Source organism: Patagioenas fasciata, chromosome 5 (assembly GCF_037038585.1).
Source record: "Patagioenas fasciata isolate bPatFas1 chromosome 5, bPatFas1.hap1, whole genome shotgun sequence".
NCBI lineage: Eukaryota > Metazoa > Chordata > Aves > Columbiformes > Columbidae > Patagioenas > Patagioenas fasciata.
The window spans coordinates 19,036,768-19,055,626 of NC_092524.1; the positions used below are offsets into that span (position 1 = coordinate 19,036,768).

General features: G+C 47.1%; 1 protein-coding gene across 1 annotated transcript in view; it reads right to left on the reverse strand.

Moving 5' to 3' along the window:
• CRACR2B (calcium release activated channel regulator 2B) overlaps nt 1-18,859 on the reverse strand; it is a 59,931-nt gene that overhangs the window by 10,984 nt on the left and 30,088 nt on the right. The window contains 12 exon segments of the mRNA XM_065839425.2: nt 1,830-1,944; nt 4,110-4,191; nt 4,418-4,559; nt 4,735-5,029; nt 6,222-6,289; nt 6,292-6,419; nt 7,827-7,920; nt 12,062-12,116; nt 12,531-12,602; nt 13,307-13,494; nt 16,903-16,995; nt 17,126-17,216. Of these exon segments, the coding sequence (XP_065695497.1) occupies nt 1,830-1,944; nt 4,110-4,191; nt 4,418-4,559; nt 4,735-5,029; nt 6,222-6,289; nt 6,292-6,419; nt 7,827-7,920; nt 12,062-12,116; nt 12,531-12,602; nt 13,307-13,494; nt 16,903-16,995; nt 17,126-17,216 (1,423 nt within the window).

Below are 18,859 nucleotides of genomic sequence, written 5' to 3' on the forward strand. Positions count from 1 at the left end.
ACGCAAACCTCCTATTGAACCTCATTTCTCTTAACAGTAACACAAACTGACATACATTCAGCAAACCAGATAACACCATCACAGTTCTATCAAAGCTCCAAGGATATTCAAAGTTCTCTAAAACATTTGCAAACTGTCCTAGCGAAAACACAAAAGTATTGTTAGTCAGCCTTTCTAAAGATTCGCTTGACCAATTAGCAAATATAGAGCCATTCTGCTCTTTAATCTCTCCTGGAGGTTTTTCAAGGTAAAGCAGAAGCGAGTAGAAATTCATTAGCGGCTGCAGTATAATGAAATAAATCAGTGCCATACCACACAGAATCATCATGACCGCTGTCCAGTTTCTTGTTGTTATATAATGAATACTTCGATTCAGAAAGAAACACCAACACAGATATGGGATCAGCGAGCACAATGTAGAAAATAACTGATACAACTTTTGCCATAACATCTTTAAATCAATGTAATTCACTTTGCCTTAATACCACTAAAAAATATCCGAAGCAAACAGACGCGCGAGTATCACAACTCTATGAGTTGGCACCGTGCCAAGAAAATTGAAAGGTACGTCAGAGCAGTAGAAAAGCCAAAAACCTCCAAATTTACCCCTTTCTCTTGCCCCACGTTGGGCGCCAATTATCTGTCGAGGGTTAGGATTGCGGGGTGACAATCAAACCCTGGCAGATGTATTGTTAACCTCTTCTCCCCCCCACTTCCCCCTTTTGCCCCTCTCTCTCCCCCCTTCCCACTCAGCACAGGCGATCAGGAGGGAAAGAAGGACAGAGAGAAGAGAGTTGGAAAAGTTAAAGATGTTTTACTAATGCTACTAATAAGAATAGAGAAAATAATACAAAATATACAAAACCAATCTTGTAAGTCTCAGCAACTGCAGAGCCAGCACCCAAAGTCCTGGATTAGACTCTGTAGCCAACCGGAGCTGGATTCAGTCTGTCACCAGGCCTCAGTTCGCAGGGACGACCAGCAAGGTCCTCTCCTAATGTCAGCCATGAGGAAAAAAGGGAAAAGAGACAAAAGGGACGAGATCCTCGTGATCTCCCACTTTTATATGAAGTATTCACGTGAATGGAATGTTATATACCGTTGGTCAGTCTCTCGGTCATCAGTTTCTCGTTGCCCCTCTCGCGAGATGTCCATCCGTGCTTATCAATAAGTTTGCATTCCATTGCTAGGTTTAACCAAAACATGTGTCGGGTTCTCCAGGAAAATGCAGCTAATATGAAGGCTTTAGCTGACAGGCAAAAATTCACTAAAAGAGAAACTTGTTTTTTAACAAAACCAGGACACCTGGTAAAGTTGAAGCCAATGAGGAAAAAAAATAAGGTATTACTAATATTTCTGTTTCATCTAGAAGTCTCAAAGCAGACTCAGGATGTGATCGTGTGAAGTACTGTGCATGCCTGCTACAGGTCTGAGCCTAAACACATGAGGGCCATCTCCCTTTCAGTGCATAGGCTAGACACCAGATCTCCTTGCCTGAGCGCAGGTGTGACATGGCCATGTTTAGGAGATGCTGCTTAATAACATACACTACTGTTTTAGCAGGTCCCACCACCTTCTGCCATAAAAACAGCTGTCCCTAATTTAATAAGCTACCACAGGCTTTGGTATGTTCAACAAGAAGCCCCTGGTCCGAAACTGATTACCGCAGGTAGTACCCATAGCATCTGCTTTGATAATTCATCTTCCCAAGGTAAATAGGACCTCCTGTGGCATCATAGAATATCACTTCCAGACCAACTGTTGGAACTGGTCTGGAGCGAGGCAGTGGCAGTACCACCAGCATTAGAGAGCCGAGGCCCCGCTCTTACCTGGACACTGCTCATCCAGTTCCGCACCGCCATGAAGGAGCACTCAGCTGTAATGTCGTACATCACCAGAATCCCATCCGCCTTCCGGAAATACTGCTTGGTAATGCTCCGAAACCTGAGCCCAAACAAAACCAAAGGCACTCTCAGAACCATAGCTGTGACAAAAGCCAGAATAGGATTATCTGGTTTTTAGTGCAGGCTCTCTGCAAGGCCTGGCAGCCCCTGTGTGCAAGATATGTCCCCTGGGGCTGGTGTGTACAGACTGGTGACAGACAGGTCTGATCTTTGCACCTTTGAGTCAGGCCTGGCAGCCATGAATAAGCAGGAGTCTTTCCAAATGCATGGTGCTGAGAAAGCTGAAAGGAAGACAATTGCAGGTCAGGAGGAAGGAAACAGAAGAGTCCATTTTGGTGGGACAGAAAAAGGTAATTACCTGTAAAAAGGGAAATGCATGGAAAAACCCTGACCATTCTCTAGAGTCTGGAAGAATCTGCAGACTAAACTGCACCAAAGTATAAACTAGGCATGCATAAAGTCTGCCCCAGTGCTTCCAAAACAGTAATTAAGATCTCAACATCAATACAATCTGTTTCCACTTTTAAATCTAAAAAGCAATGCCATCATACATAAAATCAGCAGTTAGACACAATTTCCAGAAGAAACTCCCACCAGACATCTACTTTGCCCTGTGGGTACCAGTTAGAACCACAGACTTGCATTTTGGGAATAAATTCCAACCAAAAACAAACAAGCAAACAACCTTAAAATTTGTAAGCAGTTTGTGACAAGGCTATGATATAACCTCATGGATGGCAAACTGATGGAGTTAAATGCAACACAAGTACTGAGATCTCATTAGAGAGCTGTGTATTTCAGCTCTGCACAGGATAACAAGCTCTCCTATTAAGAGGCAAGAAACCTACAGGTAGTAGTGACCTTCCTGAACTCTTCAGATGATTGCCTGAAGCCTGTTCTTTCTCACTACAATAGCAGCATGGCATTCAGACAACTATGCAACTGACAAAGCACAGACTCTGGCAGTCAAGGTGCACAGGACAGGCCAGATGCTCCAGAAGAAACTACAAATGTAGCATGCACTCATCTCAGGGAAGTCACCAAGGAGTTCTCCTTGCACATTCCAAGTGGTTTCTCTGTCTCTTCCATAGGATATTCATAATTGGATACCTCCAGTTAGAAGTAATTAAGATTTCTTTAGACATAAAAAAAAGCTTTTGCTTATTCCCAGGTCTCCTATTCAGTATTAGCATTCAGCCAAGTTCTTTCTTGCAAGTACCAGGTCTGCATCGTCTAGCTGACTGACACAGACAGCATCATTATTCTGTTGGCACAGTTCAGAATTATAATATTCCCATGACTTTGGCTGCCTCCTGAAGGCCTGCCCCCATAACATATTTAGATCAAAATACCCAGTACTTATTTTTGCCAAGCTCTTGAGATAAACAGCCCCCTTGAAATAGGCAGTGGTGGGCCTTCATCTCTAGTAGCAGATGAGGGTCAAGTGTGATCTCTGCTACTCTGATCCTCACCAACAGTGCTGGTAACATTGAATGATTGCCCAGGCTTTTGAAACTAGAGGCCTTCAAAAGCAGAACCTGTATTCACCGTCACAAAAAGCTACACTGCCCCCTGCCAAGGATTATCACTTCTGTGAGTCTGCCAGCAGAAGGGACAATGGAAGGGGCCAATAACCTCACTGAAAGAGTCCAGCAGGGTAGTCGAAATCACCTTCCCCACAGGCCAAGCTAATTCAGCTGGCTTTGTCTAAATCAGATTTTCCACTCTGAATAGCAATTGGTGGTGAACAGCTGGGGACAGCAGGAACCCAACTGAATCTGAGGACAGAGTGTCTACCCAGAGCCCTCATTTTTATTCTAATCTGCAGCCCTATCCTGCAGCTTTTCCCAGAAGCAGGCTGATGCAGGAGAGCTTTTAGAGCTAGGGAAACTTCAAACCTCACACCATACAGTGATTTATGGATAGACTATCTGAAACCACAAGCATGCAGGTCAGATATACGGAAAACTAATTTTCCATCAGTCCTCACAGCAATCTCCTGAGGCCTTGCTTCACAGCCACGGCTTCTAGAAATCTCTGAAGCAGACCTTTGCTGCAGGTTCAGCACTGGATTAGCTGCTGCGACCTCTCTGGTCCTTCTGAAGCTAACAGTCTTCCCAGAGACAGAAATGAGGTGCACGCACTCCTCCCTCCTGTTTCCTGCGCTGAGCCTGGCAGTAGGGCATCCTCAAAGAAATTGCTTACCTCTCTTGTCCAGCTGTATCCCACAGCTGTAAGGCAACCTGGGTGTTATCCACCATAAGACTCTTCACTTGATAATCAATACCTGTCAGGAAGGTAACAATGGTCATAAAATAGGATGGGGAGAGAACAGCTTGCCATTGCAATAGCCAGAATCAACACTATCTAATTCAGGGACATTGCAAGATTGATTTGAAATTGAGAGGGACCGTCTTTACATTTAGTTGGGCTAAAGTATGGGCAAAAAGCATGTGTCCAGGCTACCTTTCCCACCCTTCTTAGCTAGATGAGTCAGGAACTCTATTACTTACCAATGGTTGCATTGAGTTCAGCCAAAAACCTGTCATAGCAGAAGCGGTGGATGAAGGAACTCTTCCCAACACCTGAGTTCCCTACAAACACCACTTTAAAAATGCGGTCTGGGAAACAGCTGGCTGGTTCCAGTGCCTGGAGCTACAATGGGAGAAAGGGATGCAGTTTTGAAAAGCCCAGCTGCAGACTGTGCTTGGATTTAGGCATTGCACTCCTGCACTATAAACCTATGGAGCTGGAGTTAGGAAGATAATCAGAAACCCTCAGGTCCCCGATAGCAGGTATTTGAGGAAGAACCTCAAGTAATTACACTCACCCTGGTTTTGGTGCCAACAGGCTGTTCTCTAGGAGGCAACAGAGCATCATCTAATCCATCTGCATTTTTTCTACCATCAGCATCACCCTTCAAAGTCATCTTCAACCACTCAGCATCTGCTGCCAATGACCATCTCTCCTTGTCTCTGCTCTTCTCTCCGAAGTTTGTGCTGTCTCCTTCTCCTGTCTTCAGCCCTGTTCTGTTGCCTGGGAAGTATTTACAGTTCCTCCTGTTGGGTTCTTCCACAGCCACATCCACTGGGAAGGTGAAGGGAAGGTCCACAGAGGCCAGTTGTCTGTATCAAAGCCCATACGCACCACAAATAGGGTGGGAGAGAAGGGGGTGAAGGGAAGAGGAGGAGGTTGCACATTCCCAAAACAACCAATGTGGTCCAATTAGTGCATATGCTGTGCTTGCAGGAACTCTACTTCACACATACACTCCCCAAACTCCCTGTGACTGAGGCATCAGCAGCACCTCTAGGGAAAGAGAGACAGCTCACCTGAGCTACACTGTACTCACATGTGCCAACATATATTTCATTAATTTTAATAAAAATTCCCACCTTCCAGATTTTTCAAGGATTATTTGTCTCCCATTTCCCCCAGTACTAAAAAATAAGGCAAAGCATACCAAGGTGGCAACAGGAAAAAACAAATCCAACACCAAAAGGTAACAAAGGTTTTGAGGTTAGCAAGAAGGGTTTTGACTGCATGCCGGGGGTGGGGGGGTGACTAATGATCATTGAGAAGCCACATGCAGTGTGCATGCATGTTACTGCCCTTCGCTGAAGGCACACAGCCATGCTTCAGGGAACAAGCCCATCACTTCCAAACACTGCTGTAGCAGAGTCTTACTGAGTTTAGGCAGCAGAAACCTGCTACAAGTGTGCAAAGTACAGTGAACATGTTCACACCAGAGTCACTTTGCCTGGTGTTGGCTCTGCTCCGGCCTGCATCTGCACCTAGCCTGAGGTAAAGGAGCCAGGACCCAAAAGATGTTTATTTATGCAAGCTTCTAACCAGCTGTGGTAGTGCGGAGTAGGTGTTGCACTGACTGTGCCTACACAGGAGCAGGCTGATGCACTTTGCTCACGGGGGTAGAGCTGACATGGTAAGTGGGAGAATAATCTTCAAAACAACAGCTAGAATAACCAATTTAAACTACTGGAATAATTGCTGAGAAGCAAGACAGCATCTTAGCTCTACCTTGGCTTTTCATAGTTAAAGAACTAGACAAAAGGAGTGAGAAAGCTTAGAACTCAACTGAAGGGCTTTATCCACCACAGATGTCTACATTGCCTTCATTGACCAACAGATTGCATTTGGAAGCAAATTAGAGAGGCTTACTACAGTCAAGCTCTTCAGAGGCAGCATATCCCACCTCTCTGCAACATTTTTCTCTTGCTACTAGTGCAGGATTCAAGGCAACAACTCTTCTCTCTCCCTCCTGCAAATATACCACCCCATCAGGGCTGCAAAACTCACCTGCTGCCATGCCTACACTTCTTCCATGAAAGGGAGCTCACTTTCCTGGTCATCGGCCCTGCATCTGCCCCAAACGCCAGCCCAGAGCCAGGCTAGCTGGAACCTCTCTCCATGGAAAACAGACACATCCTCCCAGTTTCAGGCTCTGGGGAACAGCCTCCAGCTCCCAGGGCTGGCAGAAGTCACAGCAATGAGGGGCTGAGACTCAAAAGAATCTTCGAAAAAGTGGCAGGGAAGGGACAAACACAAAACTTTCTGAACAGTGACTGCAGATCTATTGGATTCTATTGATGTTTCTGAAGCAATATGGTGTGACAGAGCACTGAGACAGAGACAGGATCAACAAATACTTCTCCCCTTTTCACATAACCCTCTTTGCCAGACTTCTCCACCTGTTAAGCCTTTCCAGTAGCTTTATGCCAGCAGCAGCTAGCAGAATCTTTGCAAGAAGTAGCTGATGGGGCAACTTGATTGCCAGATCCCATGGATAGCATGTCTGCCAGTCACACAGCTATGACAGAGCTCTGCCTCAGACCTATCTAAGCAACCTTCCAGCCTGAGCTCAAGAATCAGCCCTGTTCCACAGTTCACCTGGTATTCCATCAGTCCATGAGCCCGGGAGCTTGAAGCTCAATTCTTAAATGCCACTACCAAAATTGCAAGTATGAAAGGCAAGTTGAAGCTGTGAGAAACTCTGAGCCTAGATCTATGTCTTTGGTTTGCAGCAGGAGAAACTAGGAAGCAGTGGAACTTTCTGAGGAGACAGGGAAATGTACTGCCTTTGAAACCTGTTTGGGGCCAGCAGTCGCAGGGGAGCTCCAGCTCCAAGCTGGGTCAGGGTTCGGCTGGCCTCCCCTGCCTCTCAGAGGAACCAGGCTTTTGGCCAATACTGATGTGCTGGTCACACAACTAGTTTGCAAGGGCTGATACTTAACAGTTCAGGCAAGCAGGCGTATGTGAGTATTGAAACCACTGTGCAGTCTGCATGTAGGGTGAAAAAGAAAAAAAATAAAGGGTCCACACAGACATGGTCACCTGCCCTGGCTGAAGGGGAGGCCTGGTGTGCCAGGTGAGCATCTGCATAGGTGTGGAGGGAGAAGGGTAGGATGAACCCACCTGGAGCCAGGCCCTCTCCTTGCAGCTTTCAGCTGCCAGAGACAGCACTAGCCTTGTGCAACTCCTGCCCTCTCCCCTGACCCAGAGATATGGGCTCTGGCGTAGGATTGTTAGCCAAGGAGGAACTGGCACACTTGGGAGATGATCCAGTCATTTTAATGGAGCTGCCTGACTCAATCAGAGGCAGCCTTTGTGACTCCCACGCTACGAATGCTCCCGTAGCTTCTGATGGCATTTCGGTTTGCTCCCCCATTGCTACATGTAGAAGCAGCCGAGAGGGGAGCCACCCCGCTGTGGAAATCAGCTAACAGTATCCTCAGCTTCTTGCTGAGCCAACACCACCTGATGCCAAGAGACAGCTAGAGCCACAGTCAAGCTGCACCCCCCACCATGCTCCCAAAACCAGCCACCACCAAGGTGGGAAAACCAGACACAGGGCACAGCTTGACTGACAGGATACTCCAGTGGGCACAGACTGACACCACAAACACAACACAGATGCCCGTCTGACCGGCTTGTCATCCGTCAGGTAACTGCTTAGCACTGACCCTTTCTTCATCACGAGCTTTCTGCTCTGAGGTGCCTGGAATTTGAAGAGAAAAGGGATGAAGAATGTGATTAGGATCCAGGAACCTGACTAGCCCCAGTTCAACCACTTGCCACCCATGCAGATTGTTTCAGGAAGGCAATACTGGAGCCCTGGCAGCCCCACACCATGCAGCAATAGTGCCCTGCTGGCAGGCTTGAACAGAGGTGAGCACAGGGTTTGCTTTTCTCAGTTCAGTTCATTTAATTCATACAAGAAGGCATCACTATTGCTGCTCTCCCCTTTGCAACAAAATCCATCCAAACTCATGGTGCCTCAAACTGAACTCTTCCTTTAGCCAGCCTTCCTTTTATTTCTGTGGCTTGTTCTCCACTTGGTTTCACAGCTGAATCTCTTATTTCCCCACCTGCCTTCTTACTATGCTGATGCTTTGTGGGACAGACCAATTGCCCCTTCCTCAGAAGGCACTAGTACCCTCCTCCTCCACTGGTACTCACCCAGAGATGCACATGCATCATAACAACAGAAGACCACCTCTCATGAAGGCCAATACACATGCTCAGGTATACATGAATGCCCCTCTCCATGCTTTCCTCCCACTTACCTCAGACTACACACTTCCTACAACCAGTGTTTAACAGCTCCCCAGAAAAGGAGAAAGCAAGACAACTCCCCTTGCAACCCTCTTTGCCCCGTACAGCAGCTTTGTCATCCCCAGCAGAGCCAAAGATGAGCGGCTTGCCTGAGATCATGCAGGAGGGCCTGTGGCAGAGGATTGACCTGCCAGCTCCTCCAAATTCCACGCTAAAGCCTAGCCCTCCCCACCCCCAAATGGACTAATTGCTCTGGCTGCACACACAAAACACGAAGTGAGAGACAACGTGCCAAGGTACCCACCACCTCAGCATTGAAGGAAAGGGAGGTGTACTTGCTCCGTAAGTCTGGAGATTTCTGACACATCCACACAAATTATTTCTGGAGGTAAAGGTGGGGAAAGAAGTGTTTGTAGCCTGCCAGATCTGCCTCTGGCAGCAGTTTTGAACTGACCACCTGCAGGCAGATCTGGACAGCTCTTCCTTTGTGCTGCCCACAGACCAGGGGAGAACTATGGAGATTATTTATTTAATAACTCCTGGCTTATTTTAAAAGACAAAAAATTAAAAAGCTGGTCTGTTGGAGAGAACTCCCAGAACACCTTTACCATAATGAAGCCTAACAAAAGGAGACACTCTGGATTCCACAAAGGACCTCACCCAACTAGGAACTTTGAAATAAAAAAAAAAAAATCCCATTTTTTATTTATAAAACTGGTGTTCAGGAGAAGCTCCAGCCACAGAAGCAATCCAACACTGAGAGGCGCACAACTATGGAGCGCATGCCTACCAAGGCAAAGGACCCCCAAGTGCACAGTGACTCTCTTGGTCAATACTGACATCAGGCTGTGGTGCAGCCAACCAGTGGTTCTCCAGTGAGGATGGATGAGGCAGTTTTCAGGGTTTGAGCAGGTTCACTCAAGGGCACTCTCTAGACACACAGGAACAAGGAAATTGTGTTATAGCCCATGGGAGCTGAGTCATGACCTCCAACCCACCTGCAGTGCAAATGGCCTCCCAGGCAATCTGCTATGGAACCACCCTACCTGGGGAGGAAACAGCCTGCAGAGTACGTACCTGGGTAAGAAAGGAGAAACAATGGGGTATGTTTTGCCATTGGTTCTGCCATGCTTTATTGGCCTGCCACGTTTGTGCAACATTTGGCTTTTCACTGGGATGGTAAAGAGACAGACATGACATCACAGCTGTAAAACACACGATTGCAAGGATTCCACAACAGCAGCACACGTACAAGCATTTTGGATGGGAAAGTTTCTGGCTTATCAGTGGGACAGAAAAAATTCTGGTTTATCGGTGAAATACAAATACATATGCAATGCAGTCAAACTCCCAAAACACTCTTCATGGTGAGCAGACATGAAATTTGCACTGTCAACACACAGCATGCAAGCATAACTCCATAGCTAGATGGGTCATGGGTGTGAAACTGAACCTTGAATCCGCTACCCCTGGGTTTTAAAAACACCCAGCAGTAGTTTGCACACAGGTAGAAACAGCCACACATTGTTATCTGTGACCCTGACACTGGGGCAAAACAGCGCCTCACAGCACAGTGGGGCTAGGGTCTGTCTGCCCCAGCAACACCAAACCTCTTATGAAGAGCAAGGTATTACGCTGGGCACTCGGAAGTGCAAAGGAGCAGCAGCTGGGTTGCTATCAGCCATGTACAGCCCGAGTCCTCCTTCCGAGCTATGAAAGAACCACTGTTCACACCTTCATTTCACAGAAATAACACAACTCTTCCCAGCACTAACAGAGGGTATCAAGGTCTTGGGTTTCTTTTTAAGCCTGTAAAAGCAGTAAGAGCCTCTGGCAGAGACTAGGAGTCTGTCACACACTAAGGATCCCCATCAGAAGTCTAGACTTTTCTTTTTGCTGCTGCAGGGAAGCGCTGCTATTTTCTCTACCCCTTACAGTGTGACAGGCTGGACAGCAGATCTTCTGCAAGTGTATGACGATAGCAGCATCTCTGCAATCCCCTGGAGCCCTGCTTTCCTGCGGACTGAAATGAGAGTGGCCAACAAGATGTCCTGGCTGACCCAGGAAAACACCACCTTATTGCAATACAGGCTTCATCTGCTCAGCATGATCCAGGCTTGCCAGATGAGCAATGATGGTAGGAGGAGTTCACCCTGCTGCCCCCTCCCTACTGCCAACACAGGGAGAAGAAGGTGGCTCCTCTGTACTGTGACTCTCTCTGGTAGGCTCTTAAGAGAGCAACTGTGACTGTCATGTTTCAGAGCAGCCCTGAGCAGGTCCTAGTGGGGTAAAAGAAGAGGAGAACAGAGGAGAAGCAGACAAGCTTCGCACACACAGAAGAACATACATCAACTGTGGTCTCCACAGGCCACCCATCCCACCCGCAGGAACCCAGAAGCTGATGAAGCACTATACCACAGAAAGCAGAGAACAAACCACTTTCTTTGCCTGCTTGCACTGAACTCTGCTACAGAGTGACTGTGTTTATTACTTTTCTACGAGGGACCAGGGAGCTCTGGTGCACACACACACTTAGCAGCTTTAAAAATATATGTATATTAAAAAAATCTTCCCTCAGATTTCAGAAACACACACAGCAAAGCACATGCACACACACCTCACCTCCATCCAAAACAGTTATTGAAGTTATTTTACACAGTTGCTGCTCCACTTGGAGAACTCCAGCCTCTCCCCTAGCAGGGTATCCCACCCTCTAGCTGGGCACCATCCATGTGCTTCCTTCCATGTTCCCTTATGCACCAACCAGAAAATCTCTCACGGCCTACCACTGCCTACCCTCACTGCAAGACAGCTACTTCCAGATCTTCAAGTGGGGCATGGTAGAGCAGGGAAAGACACATGGTGGCAGGGAGGGGTCCAAGAATAGTGCAGAGCAACCTTGCCAGTGACATTTGGCAACACAAAGACTTTTTCATGAAAATAGAATAAGATCACATATTCATACTTATCTTGGAGACTGGGGAAGGCCAGAGATGGAGTAGGCTCTTCCAGATGTCAGAGGCCCCCTGCTTTCTCCTACCCCTTTGACACAAGGCTCACTGCTGCACCTCCACCCCAGCACAGTTCACAGGAATGGGGAGCTGCCCCATATGAACATCTGAAAACATCTGCTACAAACTCAGAGAAACTCTGAAACCCTCCTATGCCCCTCCACCCCCAGTCAGCTGGCAGCGCATCTGGGAAGCCATCTTCTTCCTCACCACCCAGCTCCAGGGATGCATGCAGCTTCACTCCCCTCCTTGCACGTGCCTGGTTTCTGTCACAACGCACAGACCCCATGTGTGCAGCAGGCAGCACCCACTGCAGCCCTTGCACAGTGCTGCGTGACAGTCACAAGCTAACATGCCTTGGGTTAAACCCAGGCAGCTGGCAATAGCAACCAGAGCAGCTCATCTCTAGCATGGGCAGAGAGGTGCTGTGAAGTCTGTATTAAGCACCACATCAGGCCTCGTGAGCTCAGGTCATTGTCCCCCGTGGAAGTGACAGGCCCCTGAGTGGTGACAGCAACAGCAGCAGATGAAAGGAGGGTGGTTGGGAATTAGGATTTCCTTTCTTAGACTAACCAGCTTCTTGGCTTCAAAAGCATCTCGCTCATCTCGAAGTTTCTTGTTCATCTCTCTGTTCCAAAGGAAGACACAGGAGAGACACAATGAAGGACTCATCAGAAATAAAGACCAACATTTGAAAGCTAGAACAGAAAGGGAGCTTGGGACACAGAAAAAGATGTTATTTATTGCCAGACATGCTGGGATTTCCATGTATCACAGCTCAGGTAATGGGCTCCACATGGTCCCCTTATCAGGAAGGACTAAATTCCTCCAGTGGAGGGATTACTTGGTGAAACAACACAGCCTATACTCTGCCAGAGTTATCCAGATTGCACAACTCTGTCTGGACCTAGAAAAACAAGCAGTGTCTGAGCACAGCTTGAATACACTCCTATAGCTTTCTGTGGGAGAAACAAGCACAGTGCTGAAACCTCAGGCCCTTACGTGCATAAAAGCTCAGCATCTCCCCCAGCTCTGTTCTTACCTGAGGAGCTCCAGCTGCCGAAGGAGGCTTTGTTTCTCTTTCCGCATGTTCTTGGAGACCCTATACACATCCCTGGGCAAAGGGGATTTTAAAAATTGGAAATAAATTAATAGGAGAGGAAATACTAAGATCCTCTTCTCAGAGACACTCCTCATATCCTCAACAGTAAGGGCCTGCTCTATGCTAGGAGGATTCAGAGGAAGCAGCACTGCCACAGGAGCTGGGATGGCTGGGTTGTACTCCAGCTCTCCTGCTCTCCTCCAGCGTGAGGGCAGGCAACTCATTTTCTCCTTTTACACTCCAGTTTCTACAGCTGCTAGAGATGGGAAGGATGCTCACTGCCATCTGGATCTGAAACATCCCAGTGTTTCAGCTAAGTATTGTTAGCTTAAGGCCAAAACCAGGAATGCAAGTGACTAGAAGAGTATCTGTAGGAACTCCATGGAGGCAATGGTGAACTGGAAAACACATGGAGCAGAAGCCTCCTTAACACTGAGGAATACCTATATTTTTACAGTGCTTTTACAGCCAAATATCAATGAACATATTAATTTCCCACTAAAAGCAGGTGGGAGGTAACAATATCGCTCCCTGTTTAGGCCCCTAAGACCACTAGGATGTTATTTATTTTCCTCAAGAAGAGACAAGCAATCCTCTGATGAGACCAAGATTCTAATTAGAGATCCATTTTCATCAAATACTTGCCCACCTTTCCTCTTGCCCACTCTTCCTCTTCACCCTTGCCCACCCCTGCCCAGGTCCCTGCCCATTCCCACCTGTCCTTCTGCTCTTGCTCAAGCTGGGCCTCTTTCTGGAGCTTCTGTAATTGCCCCTTCACTACCTCCAGCTCCCATTTGCTTTTCTCCAGCTCTTCCAGCAGGTTTTCATTCAGGTGTCGGAGCCTTTCATTCTGCACACGGGTCTCTAATTGCTCTGAGTTCAGAGACTGTAGCTGATGTTCCAGCTGCAATAGAGAGGAGAGTTTAAACACAAGAGAGGAAGGGGTTTGTGCTACAGTCATGCCTGTAAAAACAGGCTGAAAAGGCAGATGTAAACAATGAGGTGGAAGGGAAGTAAACTGAGGTCTACAGGACCACCAGTGGCATCAAGAAGGTGAAGTGGAAGCAATTATTTCTCATCATGCCAGCAGTGGGAAGCAAGCAATGCAATTAGGCATAGCTGAGGAAGCGCTTCAGGCAGCATGAGGAGCTTGCTGCTATCAGACAGAAACTGTAGAAATCAGAGTACAAATGAGGGTCAAAAGAAGACTGGAAAAATTTGGGTACAGGCAGGGGTGTGTCTGTTGGGACTTATTAAGCAGAGTTGTTGAAATGTATCCTTTAATTTGGGAGCTTCCTGAGCCCATGGCAGCTGAAAGAGGGATATATTGAGGTGCTAGGGGTATCTCACACTACATCTAGAAAGTCAAGTGATTGGGTGGCCTTTACTACTGTTGGAGACAGAACCTCAGGCTAAAGATGCCGTTTAAATGCCACTGGGGCACAGTTGCACTCTAGACAGCATGACCCCAGCACAATTAACAAGCCTGATTTGGGAAGTTCAAAGCCTGCTGTCATGTACTCAACCGGTGACGTGATTCCTCACAAAGGTTTGGTGTCGTCTGGGAAAGAGTCAAAGACAGATGCAGCAGTCAAACCTGCCCGTCTCAGATGACAAGGAGGGCATCTCGAGAAGGATCATACTGACACTTCAGCATCTACCCAGCCATACCAGCTAACCAAGGCCCTACGCTGAAGCTGGTGCTATGCAGAAATTGTGAAAACTTATATCACCAAAATGAAGTTATACAATCCATGCTTCCAACCAGAGGAGAGCACCAGGAACCAGTTCTGAACAGCAGAGTAGGTAGCAGAGTCAGCTTCCACAAGGTTCAAGGCTAGATGGTTATGTTAGAGACAGCAACACAAGCAGAATACAGGACAGGAGATCACAATTCCTGAAAGTTCCCAGAAGTGTTGAGCACAGAGGCAAGGCTAGCCCTTTAAATACCATGTGTGACAACTTCTTGCCACCAGTGACAAGGCTGGTGAGGGGCCTGGAGTACAAGTCTTATGAGGAGCGGCTGAGCAAACTGGGGTGGTTTAGCCTGGAGAAAAGGAAGCTGAGGGGAGACCTTATTGCTGTCTACAACTACCTGAAAGGAGGTTGTAGCATGGAGGGTGTTGGTCTCTTTCCCCAAGCAGCAAGTGATAGGACGAGAAGAAACAGCCTCAAGTTGCACCAGGGAAGGTTCAGATTGGACATTAGCAAAAATTTCTTCACAGAAGGGGTTGTGAAGCAGTGGAACAGGCTGCGGAGGGAAGTGGTGGAGTCACCACCCCTGAAGGTGTTTAAAAGGCATAAAGATGAGGCTCTTGGGGACATGGTATAGCGCTAGATTTAGGTTACAGTTGACTTAATGATCCTTAGGATCTCTTCCAACCAAAATGATTCTACAATTCTATTCTGCACCTTCAGATAGACTCTCAAAGAGAAAGTAAAGCGGGATACTATGGCACAAGATGAAGTGGGTTTTTTTCTTGCTACCCTGCTCTTTGCCAGCACACGCATACATCAGTCATGAGCAGGAGCGAACAGAGCTGACCTTTCCTAGGTTTCTTGAAACGCAAGCCCCATGTCTCCTCGCTGAGGCTACATGCACAAGTCACACCCAGCTTTGTCTGCAGACTTCCAGGGAAAATTTGAGCATGACCACATATGTTGAGCAGTGGAGTTGAGACTAAAAACCAGAAACCTCTGTCCACAGCCCTTGGATCTTTCAATAAGCCAGGGCACAGGCTTCAAGTAAAGCACACATGCCCCTCCTTAAGAAATCTCTATCACAGCTTTTTGTTTGTTGTCTGTACTTGAAAGCAATACCATAGAATAGCATGATCACAATACTGGTTTTACACCACAAGAGGGACCTGATTATCCATGTAACTCTGAGGCTTGTACTAAGCCAAGAACATCAGAAATGACCAATCAAATAAGAATAAGTGTCCGTGTAGCTCAGTACTCTGCCTTGGCCCATGACAAGAGGAGATGCTACATAGGAAGATCATGCCTGGACACCCAACTATGGTCCATTCCTTTCATACATCCCCAGCATCTATGGTCCCCAGACTAGGGATGATAGAGGCCACATCCCTGACTGTTCCTCCTTTTAATAAACATTTGCGAGCATGTTGTCCATTTGTTTGTCCGATCTGTTTTTGAACTGCTCAGCATTAATCTCTGTTTAAAGAAGTATGTTCTTCTATTTAAAATTCATGCTGGTCTCACTGAGTGTCCCTCATCTTTGCTGTTGCAGAATTTAGGGAATAACAGTTCTATATGGACCTTATCCACCACCTTCCCAAGTCCATAAAGCTCACTTATATCTTCCTTCAGTCTCTTCCTCTGCAAAACCAAGTCTAAGCTTTCCTAGTTTCTCTTCCTAAGGTAGATGCTCTATTTAGCTCCATTTAGATGCTCCAACCATATTAGTTCTCTATAACTTCATACTCAAGAAGGACACAGTGGAGTTAGAGGAGACCAGAACTGCACACATCAATTGAGGCATATCAAGGGTGTGGGCAGCAGGAAAATTACATCCTCTTATTCTCAATATCCTTTCTGATGGCACCTAAGTTTTGCTGGCTTTTCCAGCTGCTGCACAAGGAGTTGATGATTTCAGAGAAGTGCTGTTTCATCTACACCATGGCTAGGCATCCAACTTGGATCCACCCAGCCACCAGCATCTTACAGGTACATCCCATGACTTGTTTCTGTGTGGGTCTCAGTTCTTCAGACAGAAAGGAAAAAGACATCCAGAATGGACAATCCCACACAAACATCCATGCCAGGGCCAGCAGGCTAATGGGAAGTTTCCACTTTGTTTGTTTCTGTGACTGATTAATCAGTATGTCATTAAGTGCTGAAATGCAAATATACAGTAGGTACAGTTCTAAGTGTCACAGAACTGCTCACTCTGTGTTATTTTGGAGCAGCCACAAAACACAAATTAGAGAAATTTGGCTCTTTTATGTCCACGAAAGGTTCCAAACTCAAAACTTCCAAATTTTTGCCCCATCTTCCTTGCCAAATAGTTATTGTAAAACTGATAGGAAGACTGTGCCAAAAGAAAACACAGCAGATAAGAAAATGCATGGCCAAAACATTCACATGAAGACCTTACAGTTGAAGACAAACCAATCACTTGACAAACCACTTCAACACCTCCAGAAACAGGAGAGAGCTAGACTGACTAGTACCAGATTTGCTAGTACCAACCCTCAGCAGAGGAAAACCATTCTCCATCAGACAAGACCTTAGCAGAAAGACAGTAGAAAGGCACGTGCTTCTATAGAAAGGATTTGGGTCCTCTTACCTTCTTCTGGCGGCAGAGGATTTTCTCAAGCTCCTGCTCTTTGCTGCACAGTTCCTTCTGGAGCAAGTTACTCCTGTCACGTCTCAGTGCTTCCTGCAGAGGTAAAGACACACAGCTGTGCATGCAACACCCAGCATGGTAAGAGCTGTTCTTTGGCCACATGAGTCACTACCTCTGCTTCAGACCAGAGAAAGTCTGACTTCAGCCAAGAGAGATGAAGTACCTGGCAGATCAGCCTCTCCCTTTCTGCTTTGATCTGTTGCTCCATTTCTTCATAAAGGCACCTGACTTCTCGGTCATGGTCTGTCTCCTTCCTACAAAAGGCAGAGTGCACACAGGTCAGGAGAGAGAAAGAGAATACAGGAAGAGAACAAGAGAGGAGGGTGGAAACAGATTCCCACTAACAATTGTAAGGCATTGTCACAGTTTAGCCCCAGCTCCCCCCAGCCAGCAACTATTATAAAACCACATACCTCTCACTCACCTCTGCCCCTCTCCCAGCGGGATGGGGAGAAGAATCAGGAAATCAGTGCAGGGGAAGGTAATGGAACAGATCATCCTGAGTGCCATCATGTGGCACACACAAGACAACAAACCGATCAGGCCCAGACAGCATGCGTTTATGAAAGGCAGGTCCTGCCTGACCAGCCTGATCTCCTTCTACAACAAGGTGTTGTGTACTTAGACTTCAGTAAAGCCTTTGACACCATTTCCCACAGCATCCTCCTGGAGAAGCTGGCAGCTCATGGCCTGGATGGGTGTATACTTCACTGGGTAAAGAACTGGCTGGATGGCTGAGCCCATAGTTGTGGTGAATGGAGTCAAATCCAGTTGGCGGCCAGTAACAAGTGGCATTCCCCAGGGCTCAGTACTGAGGCCAGTTCTGCTTAATCTCTTTATTAGTGATTTGGATGAGGGGATTGAGTGCACCCTTAGTACATTTTCAGATGACACCAAATTGGGTGGGAGTGTTGATCTGCTAGAGGGTAGGAAGGCCATACAGAGGGATCTGGACTGGCTGGATAGTTGGGCTGAGGTCAATTGTGTGAGGCCAAGTGCCAGGTCCTACACTTGGGTCACAACAAGCCCAGGCAGCGCTACAGGCTCAGGGAAGAGTGCCTGGAAAGCTGCCTGGTGGAAAAGGATTTGGGAGTGTTGAACAACATGAGCCAGCAGTGTGCCCAGGTGGCCATAAAGGCCAACAGCATCCTGGCTTGTATCAGGAATAGTGTGGCCAGTAGGATCAGGGAAGTGATCATCCCCCTGTACTCGGTGCTGGTGAGGCCCCACCTTGAATCCTGTGTTAAGTTTTGGGACCCTCATCATAAGGAAATACTAGAGAGAGTGCAGAGGAGGGTGACAAAGCTGGTGAGGGGCCTGGAGCACAAGTCTGATGAGGAGCGGCTGAGGGAACTGGGGCTGTTTAGCCTGGAGAAAAGGAGGCAAAGTGGAGACCTTATCGCTCTCTACAACTATCTGAAAGGAGCATGGAGGGTGTTGGTCTCTTCTCCCAAGTAGCAAGTGACAGGATGAGAGGAAGTACCCTCAGGTTGCACAGGAAAGGTTCAGACTGGATATTAGTAAAAAATTCTTCATGGAAAGGGTTGTCAGGTGTTGGAACAGGCTGCACAGGGAAGTGGTGAAGTCACCTCCCTGGAGGTGTTTAAATAGACAAGGTTCTTAGGGGCATGGTTTAGTGCTAGATTTAGGTTATGGTTGGACTCAATGATCTTGAGGGTCTCTTCCAACCAGAATGATTCTATGAAAAGGCAAAACTCATGGGCTGGGCTAAGAACAGTTTAACAGAACAGCAAATAAAGGGAAACAAACAAACACCACAATAACAATAATTGTGAAAGAATATACAAAGCAATAGATACACAGCGCAATCTCTCACCATGTAGTAAACATCCACCCAATATCATCATTCACCTTTTCTGAAGTGGCAATTGTGGAT